The sequence below is a fragment of the Sciurus vulgaris genome (genome assembly GCF_902686455.1).
Source record: "Sciurus vulgaris genome assembly, chromosome: 4".
NCBI lineage: Eukaryota > Metazoa > Chordata > Mammalia > Rodentia > Sciuridae > Sciurus > Sciurus vulgaris.
The window spans coordinates 139,490,379-139,510,811 of record NC_136464.1 but is presented as its reverse complement, the minus strand read 5'-3'; the positions used below and the strand labels follow the sequence as shown (position 1 = coordinate 139,510,811).

The 20,433-nt window shown below is 34.6% G+C and overlaps 1 protein-coding gene across 2 annotated transcripts in view; it reads left to right on the top strand.

Annotated features, from left to right (window-relative positions):
* VWA8 (von Willebrand factor A domain containing 8) overlaps nt 1-20,433 on the top strand; it is a 718,869-nt gene that overhangs the window by 286,751 nt on the left and 411,685 nt on the right. For both annotated transcript variants that reach the window (XM_079136497.1, XM_079136496.1), the window contains exons 30-36: nt 1,839-1,949; nt 2,838-2,902; nt 3,327-3,452; nt 4,523-4,632; nt 5,291-5,445; nt 9,372-9,567; nt 18,600-18,681. In XM_079136497.1, the coding sequence (XP_078992623.1) occupies nt 1,839-1,949; nt 2,838-2,902; nt 3,327-3,452; nt 4,523-4,632; nt 5,291-5,445; nt 9,372-9,567; nt 18,600-18,681 (845 nt within the window). The remainder of the gene's footprint in view (nt 1-1,838; nt 1,950-2,837; nt 2,903-3,326; nt 3,453-4,522; nt 4,633-5,290; nt 5,446-9,371; nt 9,568-18,599; nt 18,682-20,433) is intronic.

Genomic DNA, 20,433 nt, shown 5'->3' with positions numbered 1-20,433 from the left:
AGCAGGAAGCCTCACAATACCAGATGACCTTAAGCTGTACTACAGAGTCTTAGTAACAAAAATGGTATGATATTGGTACTTGGAGTAGACATGTAGACCAATGGAACACAACAGAAGACACAGAGACATAAATATGGTTATCTCACACTAGACAAAGGCACCAACAACATATATTGGAGAAAAGATAGCTTATTCAACAAGTGGTGCTAGGAAAACTGTAAATTCATATATAGCAAAATGAAATTAAACATCTATCTCTCATCCTGCACAAAACTCAATTCAAAGTGAGTCAAAGATTTAGGCACTAGAACAGAGATTCTGTGCCTAATAGAAGAAAAAGTAGGCCCAAATCTTTATCATGTGACCTTAGGACCTGACTTCCTTAACAAGACCCCTGAAGCACAAGAAGTAAAATCAAGAATCAATAAATAGGATGGATTCAAACTGAAAAGGTTCTTCTCAGCAAAGGAAACAATCAATAACATAAAGAGAGAGCCTACAGAATGGGAGAAAATCTTTAACACACACTTCAGATAGAGCACTAATCTCCAAAATATATAAAGAACTCAGAAAACACCAAAAAACCAAATACCCCAATCAATAAATGGTCTTAAGGAACTGAACAGACACTTCACAGAAGATATACTATCAATAAAAAAAATGAAAAAAATGTTCAAAATCTCAACAGGGCATTTTCTAAGTATAATTTTGGTAAAAGTTAATGAACTTTTAAAAATTATCAATTGGCTAGCTTATACTTAAAAGGGAATGATTTTAAGAAAAATCTTCAAAGAGAAGGATGCATAATTAGATATATCCTGATAAAACCACACTGCATAGAAGATATTCATTGGATCAACAAATATATGAAAAAATGTTCTACATCTCTAGTAATTAGAGAAATGCAAATCAAAACCACCCTAAGATTTCATATCACCCCAATTATAATGTCTATTATCAAGAATACAAGCAACAATAGGTGTTGGCAAGGATGTGGGGGAAAAGGTATATTCATACATTGCTGGTAGGACTGCAAATTGGTGCATCCACTCTGGAAAGCACTATGGAGATTCCTTAGAAAACTTGGAATGGAACCACCATTTGACCCAGCTATCCCACTCCTTGGCCTATACCCAAAGGACTTAAAATCAGCATACTACAGTGACACAGCCACATCAAGGTTTATAGCAGCTCAATTCACAATAGCTAGATTGTGGAACCAACCTAGATGCACTTCAGTAGATGAATGGATAAAGAAAAGGTGGTATATATACACAATGGAATATCACTCAGCCATAAAGAAGAATAAAATTCTATGGCATTTGCAGGTAAATGGATAGAGTTGAAGAAAATCATGCTAAGTGAGATAGACCAATCCCCAAAAACCAAAGACCAAATGTTTTCCCTGATAAGTGGATGTTGATACATAATGGGGAGCCAGGGTTAGGGAAGAACGGAGAAACTTTGGATTGTGTAGAGGGAACTGAGGGGAGGGTGGGTGGGGGAAGGAAAGATGGTGGAATGAGACAAACATCATTACCCTATGTACGTGTATGATCCCACGAATGGTGTGACTCTACATCGTGTGCAACCAGAGAAATGAAAAGTTGTACTCCATTTGTGTACCATGAATCAAAATGCATTCTGCTGTCATGTATAACTAAATAGAACAAACAAAAAAAATTTATAGTAAGGAAAATAACTGCATGTCTTCATGATATCTTATAAGTATTTCAATATTGTCTTCCCTTTGGGTTCTCCTTTATTTAACTTTATCAAGGTACTGCTCTTTAAAAATAATAATAATAATTTTTAACTTCATACTGTTTTATTTCCAGAGTAATGTTATCCTGTTGTTAGATACTGCTGGCCAAGTCCTTCGTCGTCTCATTCTTCCTTTAGAAGAGGTAGCATCTAAGAAATCTTCCTGGTGGGGCAAGGAGGAAGAAGTAAGGAATGCCAGATTGGTTGGGCAGATTGCCAACAATTTTCTGTAGCTTTCTAACAATGAAGATGCAAGCTTGCCCATTAAAGAAAAACTATAATGCACAAGAGAGGTCTCTTGTTACATCTGTGGATTTTAGCATCTAATATACAGAGATTACATACAATATGTAAAGATAAACCTACAATTAAATATCAGTAGCTTCTTTTGGTATATATTATACTGAGCTGAAGATTGCCAGGACTGAACTGATAAATAATAATAGAACATTATGAACTGTTTGAGTATGATATTAATAACAAGTTCTTCATCATGCAGTTTAATCTATATTCTGGTTACATAGTTTTCTTTTAGATTTATATGATAACACCATAAATATATCTCCTGATTGTCCCTACTAGATAAATAAGTGTTTCAGTTTATTAACTAAATTGAATAAATGAACACTGGAGGTCAACCCAAAAGAATTGATTTTGCCATTCAGATATAAAATAAGGTTTATCCAATACTCTGTAAGACAGCACCCTTAGGTCTTAAAAGATCATGAAAAAGGTGATTTTTTTAAAATACTACTAAGTTTTTCAGACATTTTTATATTATGATGTAAATTCTATAATCACCAAATAGCATGTTTATTTGTAAATATTACTTGACACTATTTGAAAAAAAAATTCTAAGAAGGTTTCAGTGCATAGTCCACAATAAATTTTGAAATATAGTTTAATCCATGTTATTGTGAAATATAGTTTAATCCATGTTGAAGTGATTAAATATCTTCTCTGAGAGTTATATATTCTTTCTACATATTTGAAGAACTTTATTTAAGGGGAAGCAGCTAAAGAGATGTAACTACATCTGACACATTTAATATTTTGTTTTGTTTTGCCTTTAGGAAACTTATAAAATGTGTAAAGAATTTTCACACAAAAACTGGCTAGTATTCTACAAAGAAAAAGGGTAAGCTTTTTATTATATAAGATGTAAACTAGGATCCTTATTTTGTTAATTGTTTCCTGTTTTATTTATACTTGTTTAGTACAAAACTAATATAACCAAATTATAAATGTTTTAGTGTGTGAAAGTAACTGCCCCCACATTGTAGAACATTGAAAAAAAAAGAAAAAAAAAAAAAGAGTGCTCATAATTCCATAATGCAGCCACTACTAATTTGGCAGCTGTCACTTTCCATTATTTCTTTTCCTGCACACCCTGACAGTTTAGAATTTATGTTTGCTCAATTAACATTTTCTGTTACTATTTAGTCTTAAAAACAATCATTTTAGGATTGCATAATATATCATGAAATGATTATGCCAATCACCCAATCACCAATGGTATCCTTACCATTTCCTTTTAGATACTTTTTCTTTTTCCTTTTCAGGAACAGGTTGACTGTACTAGATGTTTTGGAAGGACGAGCTCACACCATCTCGCTTCCCATCAACCTCGAGACAGTTTTCCTTGTAGCAGAGGACAAATGGCTTCTGGTGGAAAGCAAAACAAATCAGTAGGTGAATCCATACTGCATAGCATCTTGTGCAGTATGCCATAGCTTTACCTTATTTATCAATGATCCAAAACCCTTACTGTTCCATCTTCCTCTTATCTCTTTTAACAATTTCTGTGTCTGGCCTTATCTCTATTGTGAAAAGTTATAAGAAGGAGGATAGAGGAGAGTGTGACAATGAAATTAACAGTAAAAAACAATAACTTTTACATATGGTTCATATTGATTTGAAATTTATCCTATTTGCACATTGAGAATTCACTATGTTCTTGCCAAGCAGTAGATACTTCAAAGAGGGTTTTCAGTTTATTCTCCCTTCTAAGAACTATGGACCCTATCCGAGAGTTATTGCCTTTTTGTAGCTTCACAGAATTCATACCTTAGAAGTTTCTTCTTTTCATCTTTTGTGCTCTTATTTGATTATGGTTATATGTGTTTGTGTTGCCTCCCCTGCAATGGGACTGTATATTTTTTGATCAAAGGCAGTGTGTGGCACTTGACTTATAAAGAATGCACAGTAAATTTCAAATCCCCCACCCTTATGACTACATCTACTGGCTAAGTGCAGATTTCTGTCCTTCTGATGACAAGCAAAAGTGCCTCACTACAAACAGTTTCTGGCTCTCCATGCATTCACACTTTAGAAGCTTAAAAATAAATCAGTCAAGAAGATTATAGTGTGAGGACTTCTGTCCCTTAGCTGGTCACAAGTCACAGGCTATGCTTCTGCTTTCTGCCCCATCAGACCAGTCATATTAAGAGAACACTCCAAGATAATAAGCGTATTCCCCATTAGCATTGCCTTTTTAAAAAATTTTTTAAATAGCCCTTCTCTTACAGGAAGCCTTGGATGTTTGGTTTGCCTTTATCACTGCATTGTCATTGGTTACTACTTTTTATAATGGTGTTGTTATTTTTTAAATTCGTGATAAAATATTGAAACTGTGAATTATACTCAACTATTTTTAAAAAGGCTTTGGGAGCAAAACTCTAATTTCTCTTGGTTTACTCTGATGACTTCTAGAAAAAGAAAACTTTCCACTTAAGTTGGATGACTTGTTTGTTTACAGAAAATATCTTTTAACTAAGCCTGCACACAGCGAATCTGAGAACAGTGGGGTTTGCCAGTTGTATATGTTGAAAGAGGAGCTGCCTAGCACAGGGTTTGGAGTCACACAAGGTAAATACTATGTTCTCTGTGTTTATGGTTGTGTGGGTGCATGCTTATGCACAAACTATTCTCTAGATTCATTGAAGAACAATAACATCAAGATTATGTGATATTCATACCAAAAGAAAAAAAAAGACATGGTTACTACCCTAGAAATAAGGATAAGAATCTGCTTTATAAGTATTATAAGGAAGGTAACTCTTTTAAGTCTTATCCTTGGAAATTTTAAACTGACAAATAAAAATTTTCACTTACATTTAGATTCCAAGTCTAATTTAGGAAAGTATCTTTTCTTTTTTCCACAGACCATCAGAATTTCTATTTAATTCATCACAGTTTGGGGAAGTGAACAGTACTTATGAAAAAAACTAAAACATTACCATTGCCAACACTGGGTTGGGTCAGTTTTGTATCTTTTCTGCAGGGAGCTATTAATGATATTTATTATTAATAAAATTTTGAATTCCATAAATACTTGGAATCACTTTGGGAAGATGCTTTGATTGTAGGAACAGTTTTCTCAGCAAAAACTCATGGATGTAACTTAGAGGGTTTTCTATTTTTATTGTGTTTTCTCTTTGAGTTTTTTAGAATGAAATCTTGCAAAAACTTAATTCCTGGAGCATTTCAGGGGTAATGGTGTCTAATGTGTATCTGACATTTTCAGAAATAGAGGTCAGCATACCTCATAAAATTTCAAGTGATCAGCTGTCATCTGAAAATCTGAGTTCAGCTGTGGGACAAAAGATCGCCTCTCCCAACAGAATTTTCTCAGATGAGAACAGTTATGCTGCCATAGTGGTGGGCTTCCCAGATCTCATGGTGAGCACCAGTGTTTTACATTATTGTACAATTACTTCTCCTCAATTTAATGTAAACTGTGTAAGCCTGTTTGAGAGGTAATTACAATATAATTGCTTTCTGGTAAACATTTTGAATGAAGTCTGCATTTGAAATCAGTCACTAAAAAAATGTTTTATTATACAGCAATTAAATTATAATGCAATGATCTAGTTTAGTAAGAGGAAATAAATATCACTTTATGTGGGAGATCATATGACACAGTTAATACTTAACCTACTGAAGGTGTTTTTTTTTTTTTTTTTTTTAGTCATGTCATCTTAATGTGTGCTCATGGACTCTGCCAGTAGGAACAATTTGGGAATAATAGAGTATGCCTTCTAGAATTTTCCCAGGTTAAATTTGGGTGTCATTACTATAGATTAAAATTTTTAACACTCATGAACACCAATTCACTTCCCATTGAGTTTTATTTTGATTTATCATGTCTTTGCAGCATCCAGTAATGGTCTTAATTTATTTTTCTCCTAGATGGGACTTTCTGCTGTTATCTATCTTTATTGCTAACGGAGAGACTATTTGTAACTGACTTCAGGTGAAACTGGGCACCATCTTCCCCTAGTGGAAATGTGGGGAATGAAATATAAAGATTATTTTAGTACAAGTTTCCATCTAATAACCTTAGGTGTAACTCCATGGTTTTGAGTAAACATATTATTTTAACAATTTCCTTTGTAGCTTTTAGATCTAATGATATAATCATTTAACGATAAAGGCATGGGCTCTACTTGGTAATACACCAATCTCACATGCCTCTAAATTTTAATGTAATTAATAAATGGTGAGTACTTGAGGATATAAGACATTTGAAATCTAAAACCCAATGGATAATACATGGCTTAGGACTTTGCCATATGTCTTCCTAATTATTAAGTAAAAAGCATTTGTTATCATGTTATCTAATTCAAAATGAAGTGTGTTGTTGGAATACAGTGCCTACAGCAGCCTGATCAAATGAAAGAGGTGTGATTAATATGCTTTCTATTATGCTTGCTGCTATGAGTAGAAAAAATACTGGAATTTTTTGTGAAGGTGTGACTATCTAAAAAAAACCTGATCTTATCACTGTTTTCTGATTAAATAAATTAGTATAGAAATATAATATTACTATAACAGGTTAGAAAGTAAAAGCTGAGTATAAGAAACTGTTTGTATTAACCCTACAGAAGTGTTTTACCCTGTAAGAGTAACCTTATTAAATTAAAAACTATATCCTTGATAATTAATATGAAACCCACACCAATGTATATTTGTTATATGAAAGAGTTAGCTAGGCAGCCTTTCAGCCTTTTATGGTAACAGTCATATTTTCTTTGGGCCCATCTGTAGTAGTAAGGCACTGTATGGTTCTAAGCCCTTTTATATATAATATTTAACTTTTTTTTTTTTTTTTTCAGTACTGGGAATTGAACCCAGGGGCACTTTACCACTGAGCTACATCCCTAGCACTTTTTGTTTTTTTATTTTGAGACAGGATCTCACTAGCTGCCTAGGCTGGCCTCAGATTTGTTGTAGTCCTCTGCCTCAACCTCCTGAGTAGCTGGGATTATAGGCAGGCATCACCAGGCCTAGTGTAACAGTTAATTTCTACAACAGTTCTATAGTTTCATGGATGAAAAAACAAACAGAGAAGTTGTATTCCCCCAGGTCACAAAGCTTATAACTAAGAGGCCTGAGACTTGATCTCAAGTGTAACTAATCCTCTAACTCATAACCCTTTCTTTTCAAACTTTTTTTGGGGTGAGTAACTGGGGATTTAACCCAAGGGCCCTTTACTTCTGAGCTACATCCCCAGTCCTTTTTATTTTTTATTTTGAGACATTGTCTGAGGGCCTAAATTGTTGAGGCTGATTCTCCTATTTCAGCCTCCTGAGTCATTGGGATTACAGGTGTGCATCACTGCACACAGTTAACCCATATCCTTTCTGTTATACATACTGCCTTTCTGCTTTTATGTGAATTTCTTTAGATTCTTTATAAAACTATCAGCAAAGGAGTATGACACCCCTTATTAACTTTTTAATAAAATTGTCAGAGGCAACAAATTATTATAAATTTATATAATTTTCTTAACCTAATCCTAAAATGTTATATAAACCTATTGCAAATATCATTCTTAATAGTGAATTTTAAGTGTATTCCTTTTATTATCAAAAATAAGACATGGCTACCCACTGTCACAAATTCTACTGAGCATCGTATGAAGTGTCTTAGACATGATACATAAAAGAAAAAATTGATAAATTGTACTTTATCAAGACTTAAAACTTTATCTCTATAAAAGACTCTTTTGAGATAATGAAAAGATAACCTACAGGTTAGGAAAAATTATTTGCAAACTACATTTCTGACCAAGGGCTTATATCTAGAATCTGTAAGATTCTTAAAACTCAAAAGTAAGAGAACAACCCAAATTTTAAAATGGGCAAACAGTGAACTAATGTGAGGTGTCAAAGTGACCTTGTTAAATTAAGGTCAGAACCTACATGTAGGGCATTCATGGTAACTACTAGTGATGGGCATCGAGTATGTTAACAATAATTAAAATATATTAAGGATAATAAAAATAGATTTCTCACTTTTGGAGGTGGCAATACTGAAAAGAAGAAATCTAGAATGAACCTGTAGCTATTGGATTTAAATGGGATATATCTGTGTGAACTCTGTTTTCAATATATTTAGGTGGATATAGAAAAAAAATAAAGGTAAGTGTCGGGAAAAAATGGGCAAAGATTTGAAAAACATTTACTCATGGAGGATATAGAGATGGAAAATAAGTACAAGAAAAGATCTTCAACTTCATTAGTCATTAGTGAAATGCAAATTGAAACCCTGGTGATATACTATTACATACCAATTAGAAGAGCTAAAATAAAAAATACTGACAAGGATGCAGAGTAAATACAGTCCATACATTTTTATGAACATGGAAGAACAAACAATAACCAAGACATCCCTGAAGAAGAATATAAAGAAAAAGCAATCAAAGTTACTTTACCTAGTAAATTTCAAGTCTGAATTTCAAGCCTGCATGTAAACTTGTAGGAATTAAGATCATGTCTTCTTGGTCTAGAGGTAGACAAATATACAGTAAAATAGAACCCATAAACAGATGCATGCATATATTGAACTCCATTTTATGAAAACATTTGCAGATCAGTGGGTAAAGGTTAGTGGTATTTGGGCAAGTATCTGTCCAGGTAAGAAAAGACAAACATGGATCCCTGGCTCACACCATGCACAAAAATTAATTCCTTGTGGGTTAAGGGCTTAAATGCAAAAGATAGCACCTTAACCCTTTCTGAGGAAATATAGAAAAATAACAGTTTATTGTCTTTTGGAAGGATAAATTTTACATGGTAAAATTTTTAAGTAAACCAAAGGGAAAAAATAATACAAAATTCCAGGAGAATTAGTTCTAGGTATGCCAAAGACATGTGATTGGATAGGGACACTCCAAGGGCTTCAAAACTACCAGTTATGTTATTTTCTTTATGCCAAATACTAGATACATAGTTGTTTATTTTATTATGTATGAGCTAACTATATTGCTACATTACCTGTTTTTAGTTGTGATTCATTTCAAAATTAAAATTTAACATATATTTTACACTTGTCTAGAAATTATGATTTTTGGTAAAGCAGCCCTCTCCTATACCAGACTCAACAAGGTGGAGAAATAATTTGATTTTCTTATTCCTGTGAGACAGTTTTACCACTGGTATATGCTTAAAGGAATATGTTGTAAAAGTTGTGGTGAATGTATTTTATGCTACTTTAATCTTTTTCTTTTTCTTTTTTTTTTTCTTTTTTCCTTTTTCTCTCTCTCTCTCTCTCTCTCTCTCTCTCTCTCTCTCTCTCTCTCTCTCTTTCTTTCTTTCTTTCAGTCACCCAGTGAAGTTTATTCTTGGAAGAGGCCATCTTCTATGCATAAACCAAGTGTCACTGATACAGCATTTTATGGAGGAAAGAAGAAGAAGGGGACTCCAAGACAGAGCAATTGTGTGACTCTTTTAGATACTAATCAGGTAGTCAGGATTCTGCCCCCAGGAGAAGTCCCTCTAAAAGACATCTACCCAAAAGGTAAGAATTTATCAATTCCTGATTTACTAAAGTCATTAAAGGTAGTTAGCTTTTGGTAGGGGATATTTAGTTTATGATTATTATTTCATATTTTAGAAGTAGCTAAAAAGAGCTATGTGGGTTTTTGTGTTTTTGTTTTTGTTTTTGTTTGTTGACGGGACTGGGAGGAAGGTGGTTGTTGTGATTTTGGATTGGGGATTGAGCCCTGTGGTGCTCTACATCCCCAGCCCTTTTTATTTTTTATTTAGAGACACTGTATTACTAAGTTGCCAAGGCTGACCTGAAACTTGCAATCCTTCTGCCTCAGGTTTTTGAATAGCTGGCATAAAATTACAGGTGTGCACCACCACACCCAGCGAGCTATGTGTATTTTGAAACCTCTCACTCATCTTCACACAGTGTATGGTTGTAGGCACTGCTGTTAGAGCTCATCTACAATCATGTTACAATCTGTACAGTGACTTTATCTAGAACGTTTTTCAAGAGCCTTTAAAAAAAATGATTAGGATTTAGACAGAATCCTGAGACCAAAGGCCCAGAGCGTAGCATGAGACCAGTTCACTCATTAGTGCTCTCCATGTCAGCTTATGTTTTTATTATACAGTGTGTCCAAGTGCAGTGCTGATCACTTCTTGTATAAATACACGTAATCTTCAGAACCCCACCTGTTGTCATCTTGCTCTTTGATTTATGTATGGGGAAATTCTGACACAGTGAAATAAAATTACTGGCTCAGGATTACCAACCAGTGGTCAGCAGAACCCAGATTTATACCAAGGTCTTCCAAGTTCAGATTTAGAGCTATTTGTGCAGAACCACACTGACATTCATCAGAATGAATAATTATAAAAATTTTGAACATTAAATCATTGACTATTACTATTTGCACCATGGTGTAGTAATGTGTTTATGTTCATTCTGTTGGTGTGGGCTTCATAAGTATAATGCTAAAATGTATGATGATAATAATCTATTACTGGATTTGAATAGTTCTAGTTAAATGATAATATTTAATTCCTTCCCATCTGAAACTTGTGGAAAATAAATCACTATTTCCCTAAACTGTCTTCTGTGCTAGAAGAGGCAGATGAATAAATTTACAATTACAGCACAGTTTATAAGTGCTATGATAGGAATATTCACAAGGCAATATATAGACACAAAAGAGAAGCTTACAACCCAGACTGCTGATTATGAGGTGACTCTTGAAAGATGAGTGCAAATTAATTGAATGGAGGAATAGTTCGACAAAAAGGGAGCCCTGCATGAAAGGTGCAGGATCTTGACAAAGCACTCCAGGAATGACACTATGATCTAGACCATAACCTAGTGCACTGTTATCTACCCAGAAAAGATGATGCCTCTTCTCCCTCATCCTGCACATCAAACCCATCATCAATCACAATGTCCTTTTGATAATATCAATTATCAAGTTTTGTTGCCAACATCCCATTCAAAGCACTACCACTGGAGTAATGCTAGGGCCTCGTGTACTCTTTTCCTCTCTGATAGTCTCTACATATCAGATGGACTGACTTTGTAATGTATACACTTGTTCTTAGTAAGGTTTAACTTATACACAGTCAGATTTTACCTTTCTATTATATAGTTCTGTGAATTTGACAAACACAATCAGTTGGATAACCCATCACCACAATTGATAAGGAAGAGAAGCTTCCTCACTCTCAAAACCTTCCCCCGGTCACTCATGGTCAACCCTTCCACCTGCCCACAACCCATCACTGATCTGATTTCTGTCCTTGTAAATTTCTTTTAGAAGATCATTAATGGTATCATATAGTATGTAGTATTTTGAGTCTTGCTTCTTTCACTTAATAAAAAGTACTTGAGAATTGTTTATTTTGTGCATGCCAGTAGTTTGTTCCTTTTAATTGTCAAGTGATAATTTATAATATAGATATACCACAGTTTGCCTATCCATTCACAAATTTATATTTATATATGTGTGTGTATATATAGTTTTTGACAATAATTAATAGGACAACTATGAACATCTGAGCAGATTTTTTTTTTACGGCTTTCACTTTTTTTTTATTGTAAACAAATGGGATACATGTTGTTTCTCTGTTTGTACATGGCGTAAAGGCATACCATTTGTGTAATCATAAATTTACATAGGGTAATGTCGTTTGATTCATTGTTATTTTTTCCCTTCCCCCCACCCCTCTTTTCCCTCTATACAGTCCTTCCTTCCTCCATTCTTGCCCCCCCTCCCTAACCCTAACTCTAACCCTAACACTAACCCCTCTCTCCCCCCATTATGTGTCTTCATCCACTTATTAGCGATATCATTCAACCTTTGGTTTTTTGAGATTGGCTTATCTCACTTAGCATGATATTCTCTAATTTCATCCATTTGCCTGCAAATGCCATAATTTTATCATTCTTTATGGCTGAGTGATATTCCATTGTATATATATACCACAGTTTCTTTATTCATTCATCAATTGAAGGGCATCTAGGTTGGTTCCTCAATCTGGCTATTGTGAATTGAGCAGCTATGAACATTGATGTGGCTGTATCTCTGTAGTATGCTGATTTTAAGTCCTTTGGGTATAGGCCAAGGAGTGGGATAGCTGGGTCAAATGGTGGTTTCATTCCAAGTTTTCTAAGGAATCTCCACACTACTTTCCAGAGTGGCTGCACTAATTTGCAGCCCCACCAGCAATGTATGAGTGCACCTTTCTCCCCACATCCTCGCCAACACCTGTTGTTGTTTGTATTCTTGATAATCGCCATTCTAATTGGGGGGAGATGGAATCTTAGGGTGGTTTTGATTTGTATTTCTCTTATTACTAGAGATGTTGAACATTTTTCCATATGATTGTTGATTGCTTGTAGATCTTCTTCTGTGAAGTGTCTATTCATTTCCTTAGCCCATTTGTCGACTGGATTATTTGCATTCTTGGTGTAGTTTTTTGAGTTCTTTATAGATTCTGGAAATTAGTGCTCTATCTGAAGTATGAGTGACAAAGATATTCTCCCACTCTGTAGGGTCTCTCTTCGCATTGCTGATAGTTTCCTTTGCTGAGAGAAAGCTATTTAGTTTGAATCTATCCCAGTTATTGATTCTTGCTTTTATTTCTTGTGCTATGGGAGTCCTGTTGAGGAAGTCTGGTCCTAAGCTGACATGTTGAAGATCTGGACCTACTTTTTCTTCTACAATTTGCAGGGTCTCTGGTCTGATTCTGAGGTCCTTAATCCATTTTGAGTTTAGTTTTGTGCATGGTGAGAGATATGGGTTTAGTTTCATTCTGTTGCATATGGATTTCCAATTCTCCCAGCACCATTTGTTGAAGAGGCTATCTTTTCTCCATTGCATATTTTTGGCAACTTTGTCTAGTAAGAGAAAATTGTATTTATTTGGGTTTGTGTCCGTGTCCTCTGTTCTGTACCATTGATCTACCTTTCTCTTTTAGTACCAATACCATGCCGTTTTTGTTTCTATTGCTTTGTAGTAGAGTTGAAGATCTGGTATTGCGATACCCCCTGTTTCACTCTTCCTGCTAAGAATTGCTTTAGCTATTCTGGGTTTCTTATTCTTCCAGATGAATTTCATAATTGCTTGCTCTATTTCTGTAAGGTATGTCATTGGGATTTTAATTGGAATTGCATTGAATTTGTATAGCACTTTAGGTAGTATGGCCATTTTGACAATATTAATTCTTCCTATCCAAGAACATGGGTGATCTCTCCATCTTCTAAGGTTTTCTTTAATTTCTTTCTTTAGTGTACTGTAGTTCTCATTGTAGAGGTCTTTCACCTCTTTTGTGAGATTGATTCCCAAGTATTTTATTTTTTTTGAGGCTATTGTGAATGGGGTAGTTTTCCTGATTATTCTTTCCAAAGATTCATCACTTATGTATAAAAATACATTAGATTTATGTGCATTGATTTTATATACCGCTACTTTACTGAATTCACCTATGAGTTCTAAAAGTTTTCTGGTGGAATTTTCTGGTTCCTTTAAGTATATAATCATATCATCAGCAAATAGGGATAGTTTGAGTTCTTCTTTTACTATTTGTATCCCTTTAATTTCTTTGGTCTGTCTAATTGCTCTGGCTAGAGTTTCAAGGATGATATTGAATAGAAGTGGTGAAAGAGGGCATCCCTGCCTTGTTCCAGTTTTTAGGGGGAATGCTTTCAGTTTTTCACCATTTAGAATGATATTAGCCATGGGCTTAGCATAAATGGCCTTTACAATGTTAGGGAATGTTCCCACTATCCCTATTTTTTCTAGTGTTTTGAGCATGAAGGGGTGCTGTATTTTATCAAATGCTTTTTCTGCATCTATTGAAATAATCATGTGATTCTTGACTTTAAGTCTATTAATATGGTGAATTACATTTATTGATTTCCTGATGTTGAACCAACCTTGAATCCCTGGGATGAAACCCACTTGATCATGGTGCACTATCTTTTTAATATGTTTTTGTATGGGATTTGCTAAAATTTTGTTGAGAATTTTTGCATTGAAGTTCATTAAGGATATTGGTCTGAAATTTTCTTTCCTCGATGTGCCTCTGTCTGGTTTAGGTATCAGTGTGATATTGGCTTCATAGAATGAGTTTGGGAGGGTTCCCTCCTCTTCTATTTCATGGAATACTTTGAGAAGTATTGGAATGAGCTCTTCTTTAAAGGTTTTGTAGAACTCGGCTGAGAACCCATCTGGTCCCGGACTTTTCTTTGTTGGTAGGCTTTTGATGACCTCTTCTATTTCATTACTTGAAATTGGTCTATTTAAATTGTGTATGTCCTCCTTGTTCAGTTTAGGCAATTCATATGTCTCTAGAAACCTGTTGATGTCTTTGAAATTTTCTATTTTGTTGGAGTATAGATTTTCAAAATAGCTTCTAATTATGTTTTGTATTTCAATCCTGTCTGTTGTGATATTTCCTTGTTCATTCCGAATTTTAGTAATTTGAGTTTTCTCTCATCTTCTCTTTGTTAGTGTGGCTAAAGGTTTATCAATTTTGTTTATTTTTTCAAAGAATCAACTATTTATTTTGTCAAATTTTTGTATTGTTTCTTTTGTTTCAATTTCGTTGATTTCAGCTCTGAGTTTATTTCCTGTCTTCTACTTTTGGTGCTGGTCTGTCCTTTTTCTAGGGCTTTGAGCTGTAGTGTTAGGCGTTTATTTGTTGAGTTTTACTTCTTTTATTAAATGCGCTCCATGAAATAAATGTCCCTCTAAGTACTGCTTTCATAGTGTCCCAGAGATTTTGATATGATGTTTCTTTGTTCTGAGCAGATATTTTTAACTGATACTAGATTTTTTGCTTTACTTGTGTAAATGCCTAGGAATTGCATTTCTACATCCTGTGATAACATTGCCAAAACAATTTTCTCAAGTGGCAATTCATTCCTATCAGCAATGAATGAGGGTTCCAATTGTTCTGCATCCTTGTGAGTACTTGGTGTTGTTAGATTTTCATTGTTCTAACAGGTTATAATAATATCTTTTCATGATTTAATTTGCATTTTCTCTAGCATCTAATGATGTTGAACATTTGTTCACATGTATGTTCTTTAGTGAAATGTCTATTCATTCCTTTTGCCTATTTCTAATTGGGTTATTTGTTTTCTTATTAATGGATTTTGATTGCTCTTTATATAGTCTAGATACAAATCTAGTGTCAGATGGTTTGTGCTTTTCGTATATTTTCTTCTGTTTGGATGAAAGGCAAATCTCCTTTGTTTTCTTCTAGAAGCTTTATAGTTTTAGACTTTTACATTTAGATTTATGATTCATTTTGAATTGATTTTTTTTACCCAATAATGCAACTGGCAAACAGAAGTCCAAGAACTAGGGCCTAGTTGGAAAGAGGATTCAGAAGAGCCTGAGTAAAACTTGGTCAAGGAACGAATCTTTGTCATCACCGTACTGAAAGCTTTATTTCCACTGCTTTGCACACCACAGTTTATTCCTCTGTTGTTTGTCAATGCACATTTAGTTTTTTCCAATTTTTTGCCATTACTAATAGTGGTGCTATGAATATTCTAGCAACTCTCTCCTTGTATATATGTTGAGAGTCTGCAGGGAATCTATCTAGGAGTAGAATTACAAAATTGTTGTTCCAGAAGCATAAAGAAAGTCCTTGGAAAATGTCATATTGTGAAATTGTAAAAGCCTTTTTATTATGGCACACATCACTCTTTTAATCCATGAATAAATAGAAGAGTACTAAACCTAATGGTTAACAGATGTACATCAAATTACATTTCTAGAAGAAGTGAAGTTTTTAGTATAATTTCATCTTCCCTTTGAAAATCTTCTTGGTTGTTTCACCTGACAGTTTTTATACCTCCTTTTAACTTTGGCACTGTGCATGTATCCTGTCCCCATGTTCATGGGAACTATGTGATAAACATTGCCGCAATGACTTCCCTTTAATGGTTAGTGGACTAATCCCTAAATACAGTTTATGCCTATCTTTAAAATCCACCTGGATTATAAGTGTAATGGAAATATATTGAGCCTTCATCCTCTCTACAGTGTGGAAACATTTTAAATGGATGAACAAGGACTTGGCTACGTTTGGAGGGATTCCTGGCCACAGTTTTCATTTCCTTAATTCAATCATATATTTTCTTCAAAGATAGTCCTAAGACTCTTTGGTAAATATTCTTGTCTTCTGAATTAATTTATTTTCAGATCAGTAAACATTAAAATTTTGATTATTTTACTACCATTACCACCAAGCTTAATATTACCCCGGAGTGCTTTGTAATTACAAATTCCCTTTCTGATACCTAGAAGTATTTTTCAATACTAGGAGCTAAATTTTTGCTTTCTTCTTGAAATAGCAGATACAGCCATTATTGCATTTTTTCTCACCCTCTTTGTTGTGGAATTAATCTACCCAGGGAAAGTAAAGAAAGATGTAGAAAAAAATATTTTTAAATTAGTTGACTTATGATGCTTTCACAGGCAACCTGAAAGTGCTGATGGCAGCAGCTCAACTTAATTCTACTTTATTTTTAAAAAATTTTGTCTTTAAATGCTATGCCCAAATGTTTAATTGGTTTGCTAGGCAGCTCTAGTCATCCCAACAGTTTCAATAACTGGTTATTTTTGGCAAAGAATCCTGGTCTATAAATAATTCAACCTACTTCATCTAGTTTCTAGCAGCAGGAATTGTCAAAATTGACATATGGTATAAAGCTTTATCCAAGATTGACCTTATATCCTAGGCAGTCCAGTGCAGACGGTGTGTGACTTATGCTAAACATGTTCATTTTATACAAATGGCTGTCTGGGGACAGCCAATGTGGCTGGGTGGTGGAATTGCATAGTAACACTCTTTTCCTCACCTGCCTTCCCCTGCATATTGCCTTCTCTTCCTCCTGAACCTTTTGTCTCCTGGGTCCTCCTCATGCCTACCTCTGCAGTTCATACCTGGTCCCAGAGCTATAATTCCTACTCTGGAATTGTTTTGAAGTCCCCCAGGGCTCACCTTTTATGCTGTGAGTTCTTTAAAGGTGGCATCTCCTTCTTCTCTAAATCCCAGGTACAGAGTAAACTTAAACATATTTGTTGAATAAATAAGAGATATGTTGAGTGTTTCAGAAAACTAGAGGAAAAAATCCTTCAACTGCAAACATGAAATAAAAATGCCAAATTTCTCTTTCTTTCTTTCTTTCTTTCTTTCTTTCTTTTCTTTTCTTTCTTCTTCTTTCTTTCTTCTTTCTTTTCTTTCTTTCTTTCTTTCTTAATTTGTGAACTACATTCTATGAATTCAGTGTAGACATCTCTGAAGTTGTAATAAAAATATGTAGGTAGGTAGGTTGATAAAATGATAGATAATTGATAGGTAGAATGACAGATGATTGATAGGTAGACAGACAAAGATGGGCAAAAATCTTTAAAAGCATAGGTTTCAGGTAGGGTGAGTTTTTTTTTTTTTTTTTTTTTTAAGATACCTTAGTGATCAAGGTAAAATGGTGCTATTTTACAAATAGCCATCGTCCTAGGGCCAGCTCAGGTAAGAGTTGTGGTCACTGATAGGCCGAGCAAGATGTGTTTGAAACCTATCTTCATCACTGTGCAACTGAATCACTTCAAGTCAGTCCTATTATGACATTAGCTCTGTTAAGCCTCAGCTTTCTCTTCACTCAAAAAAGAATCATGAGTCTTGTCAGCATTCAAAGCACTGTCTCTAAAGACACAGAAGAATTCTTGACACACACTGATGACAGATAGTCCTTTGTGGGTGACAGAGGTACTTGGGGCTATGGACTAGAAGTCATAAAGCCCTGGAATTTCTGGGAGAGCAATTCCAGAATTTCAGTTAGAGGCTATGGCCTCCATATCTTTGTGTTTTTCTACCCCCCAGCTCTTCAGAGTCCTCCCTCCTCTGCCCCATCCTCACCTCATGCTCTCCTATTTTGCAGACCCCTAATAATGACAGATACTGTATGCTAAGCAACTACCAATTAGATGCTTTGTGTTTATTCATTTCATCTCATCCTCAAAATAATGCTTATGATGTTCAGATGCTATTTTTATCTCCATTTTACAAATGAGAAAGCAGACCTCAAAGAGGTAGATAATTTTACCAGTATAAGAGCTAGGAAATGCCACAGCCAGAACTGCTCACCAGATCAGTTTGATGACAAAGTAGATACTAAATTCTACCACATTATACTGTCTCCTGCTAAGCATTGTTGTGACTTCCTAAGAAGGGAAAAAGAATTCAAATGATATTTTTAAATAACTGTAAGTGCTAAATAATTGACCCATGTTGGAATGCTATCAAAGATCATGAAGAAAAGGACAGGTTATCACCACCTAATGTGCTTCTACTTGACAATCCTGTGTTTCTCTATAATTATAAGTGTAGCTTTGAAAGCTTGACCTGTCCAGTACCTTTTCAAGTAGGTCCCATAGTTCTTTTGTAGGATAGTGATAACTTCATCCTGCTTTTAGCAGCAATCAAGAATTCTTGGGGTCATGCTTTGGTATCAAGCAGTCATTAATACTTGTTTCATGTCATGACTTGTTGCAGGTGTTACACCCCCAAAGACAGCTGGTTATATAGAAGTCACTGATCTCCAATCAAAAAAACTCCGATATATCCCTATTCCAAGGTACTCCTTTGCACCTTTGTTCTTAGCTTACTATGTCATAAAAATGAATGAACTGTTTTTTGCTTCCTTAAATAGCAAGCTCTCCCTTCTGCCCCCACTTAACAGTTGGTGTATATTTTACCTTTCTTCTGCATGCTTTACTGGTATTTTTATTTTTGTTTTGGAAAAATATTCAAATATTTTGAACATTTTACATAGGTTTAAGTCTAATACCCTTTAGCCTTTGTTCTCTTTTGTTTATCTGTTCTAATGCTCAGTTTTTTCTAATCCAGAAATAGCATTGTTAGTATTGCAGAAATGTTAATGCTTATTAACTTTATAGTTTTCTAAAGTAAATGCATGCAAAATGTCAAAGGAATTTTGTTTAATATTGTTTCTAAATATGGTACTGTGTGTCTGTAGTTATGAAGGCCACACAGCAACCAAAGGATTCCCAGAGATTTAGAATGGAACTGATTACCATTCACTGCTTTTGTTATTGACCAGTCGTGGAAGTGAAGTCTTTAAACTAGCTAGGCTCAGAATACAAAAGCAGAAACAGTAATATGTGTCTCTGCCCTTGAGGAATATTGGTGTCCTCACCTCTGGCCTTTTCTGAGCATACCCATGCCTTGTCTGTCTCTCAAGCTAAGCTTGCTCCTGTTTGTTCTAAGTATCCTAGGTTGCTCATTTTTTCCTTTCTTGACCACCCCCAGTCCCAAAGCCTCATTCTTCTCACCTTTCTACTCTACTTTGATCTAGATGAAGATCGAATTCCCTCCTCTCTGTGCTTTCTCACTTGCAACTGAGCTTTATAACAGTGAATAAACCCTTGCCTGAAATCTCCGAGGACCCTGGAAACCCACCAATATCAGAGGAAGGCCAGGAACAGTAGCATCTCTCAGTCACCCAAAACATCACCAGGCCTCCTTTCTCCCCCATCTTCTATCCCACAGAAGAAACTAGCTCAGTATGACAGTGCAGAATAACTCGGCAATAACAGTTGCATTTCTTAGGACCCTTTAGTCCATTTCAAAACATGTGCAACATAAAATCATTATTCAAAGAAATAGATTTACTTGTTTCAACAAAGGGATTTCTTGTTAATGTGTTGGTTTAATGGAAAATGACTTTTAGGCATTTGAGGAAATTTCTTAGTCCATCTTAGTTTATGCTCCTCTACTTCACATAACAAAAACAAATAATGTACTTTAAAATCATTAAGCATTGATGGTTTTTCCAATATTTCTCTTATTTCCTCCATCAAGAACTTTTTATTTCAATGTTTTTTAACTTTGTTTGAGCTACATGTTCTATATACATGTGAGAAGAACTTCTAGAAGAGCAGCTGTGTGTACAGCCAAGTAGCAGCTGAGCACCACAATTCATTCAGAGTGGTGCTGTCTAGTGGAAATATAATGTAAATCATAAATGTAATATTTATTTCTTGTAACTACAATAAAACATAAAAATAAACAGGTGAAATTAAGTTTAATAATACCTTTTATTTAACCATATTATCACTTTTTATATTGACATGTATTCTATATAAAAATTATAATAAGGTATTTCATATTCCATTTTTCTTCTGTCTTTGAAATCTAGCTACATTTACAGCATGTGTCAATTTGGACTTACCACATTTAAAATGTGCCATGTAATTTAGAGTATGTTTCATTGTCAGTATATCCTAGCTTTCTGTTGAGATTAACTATTGCTATTTTTTGTTTGTATATAGTACAAGGGAATTACCTTGTATTTTTGCTAGTTGCT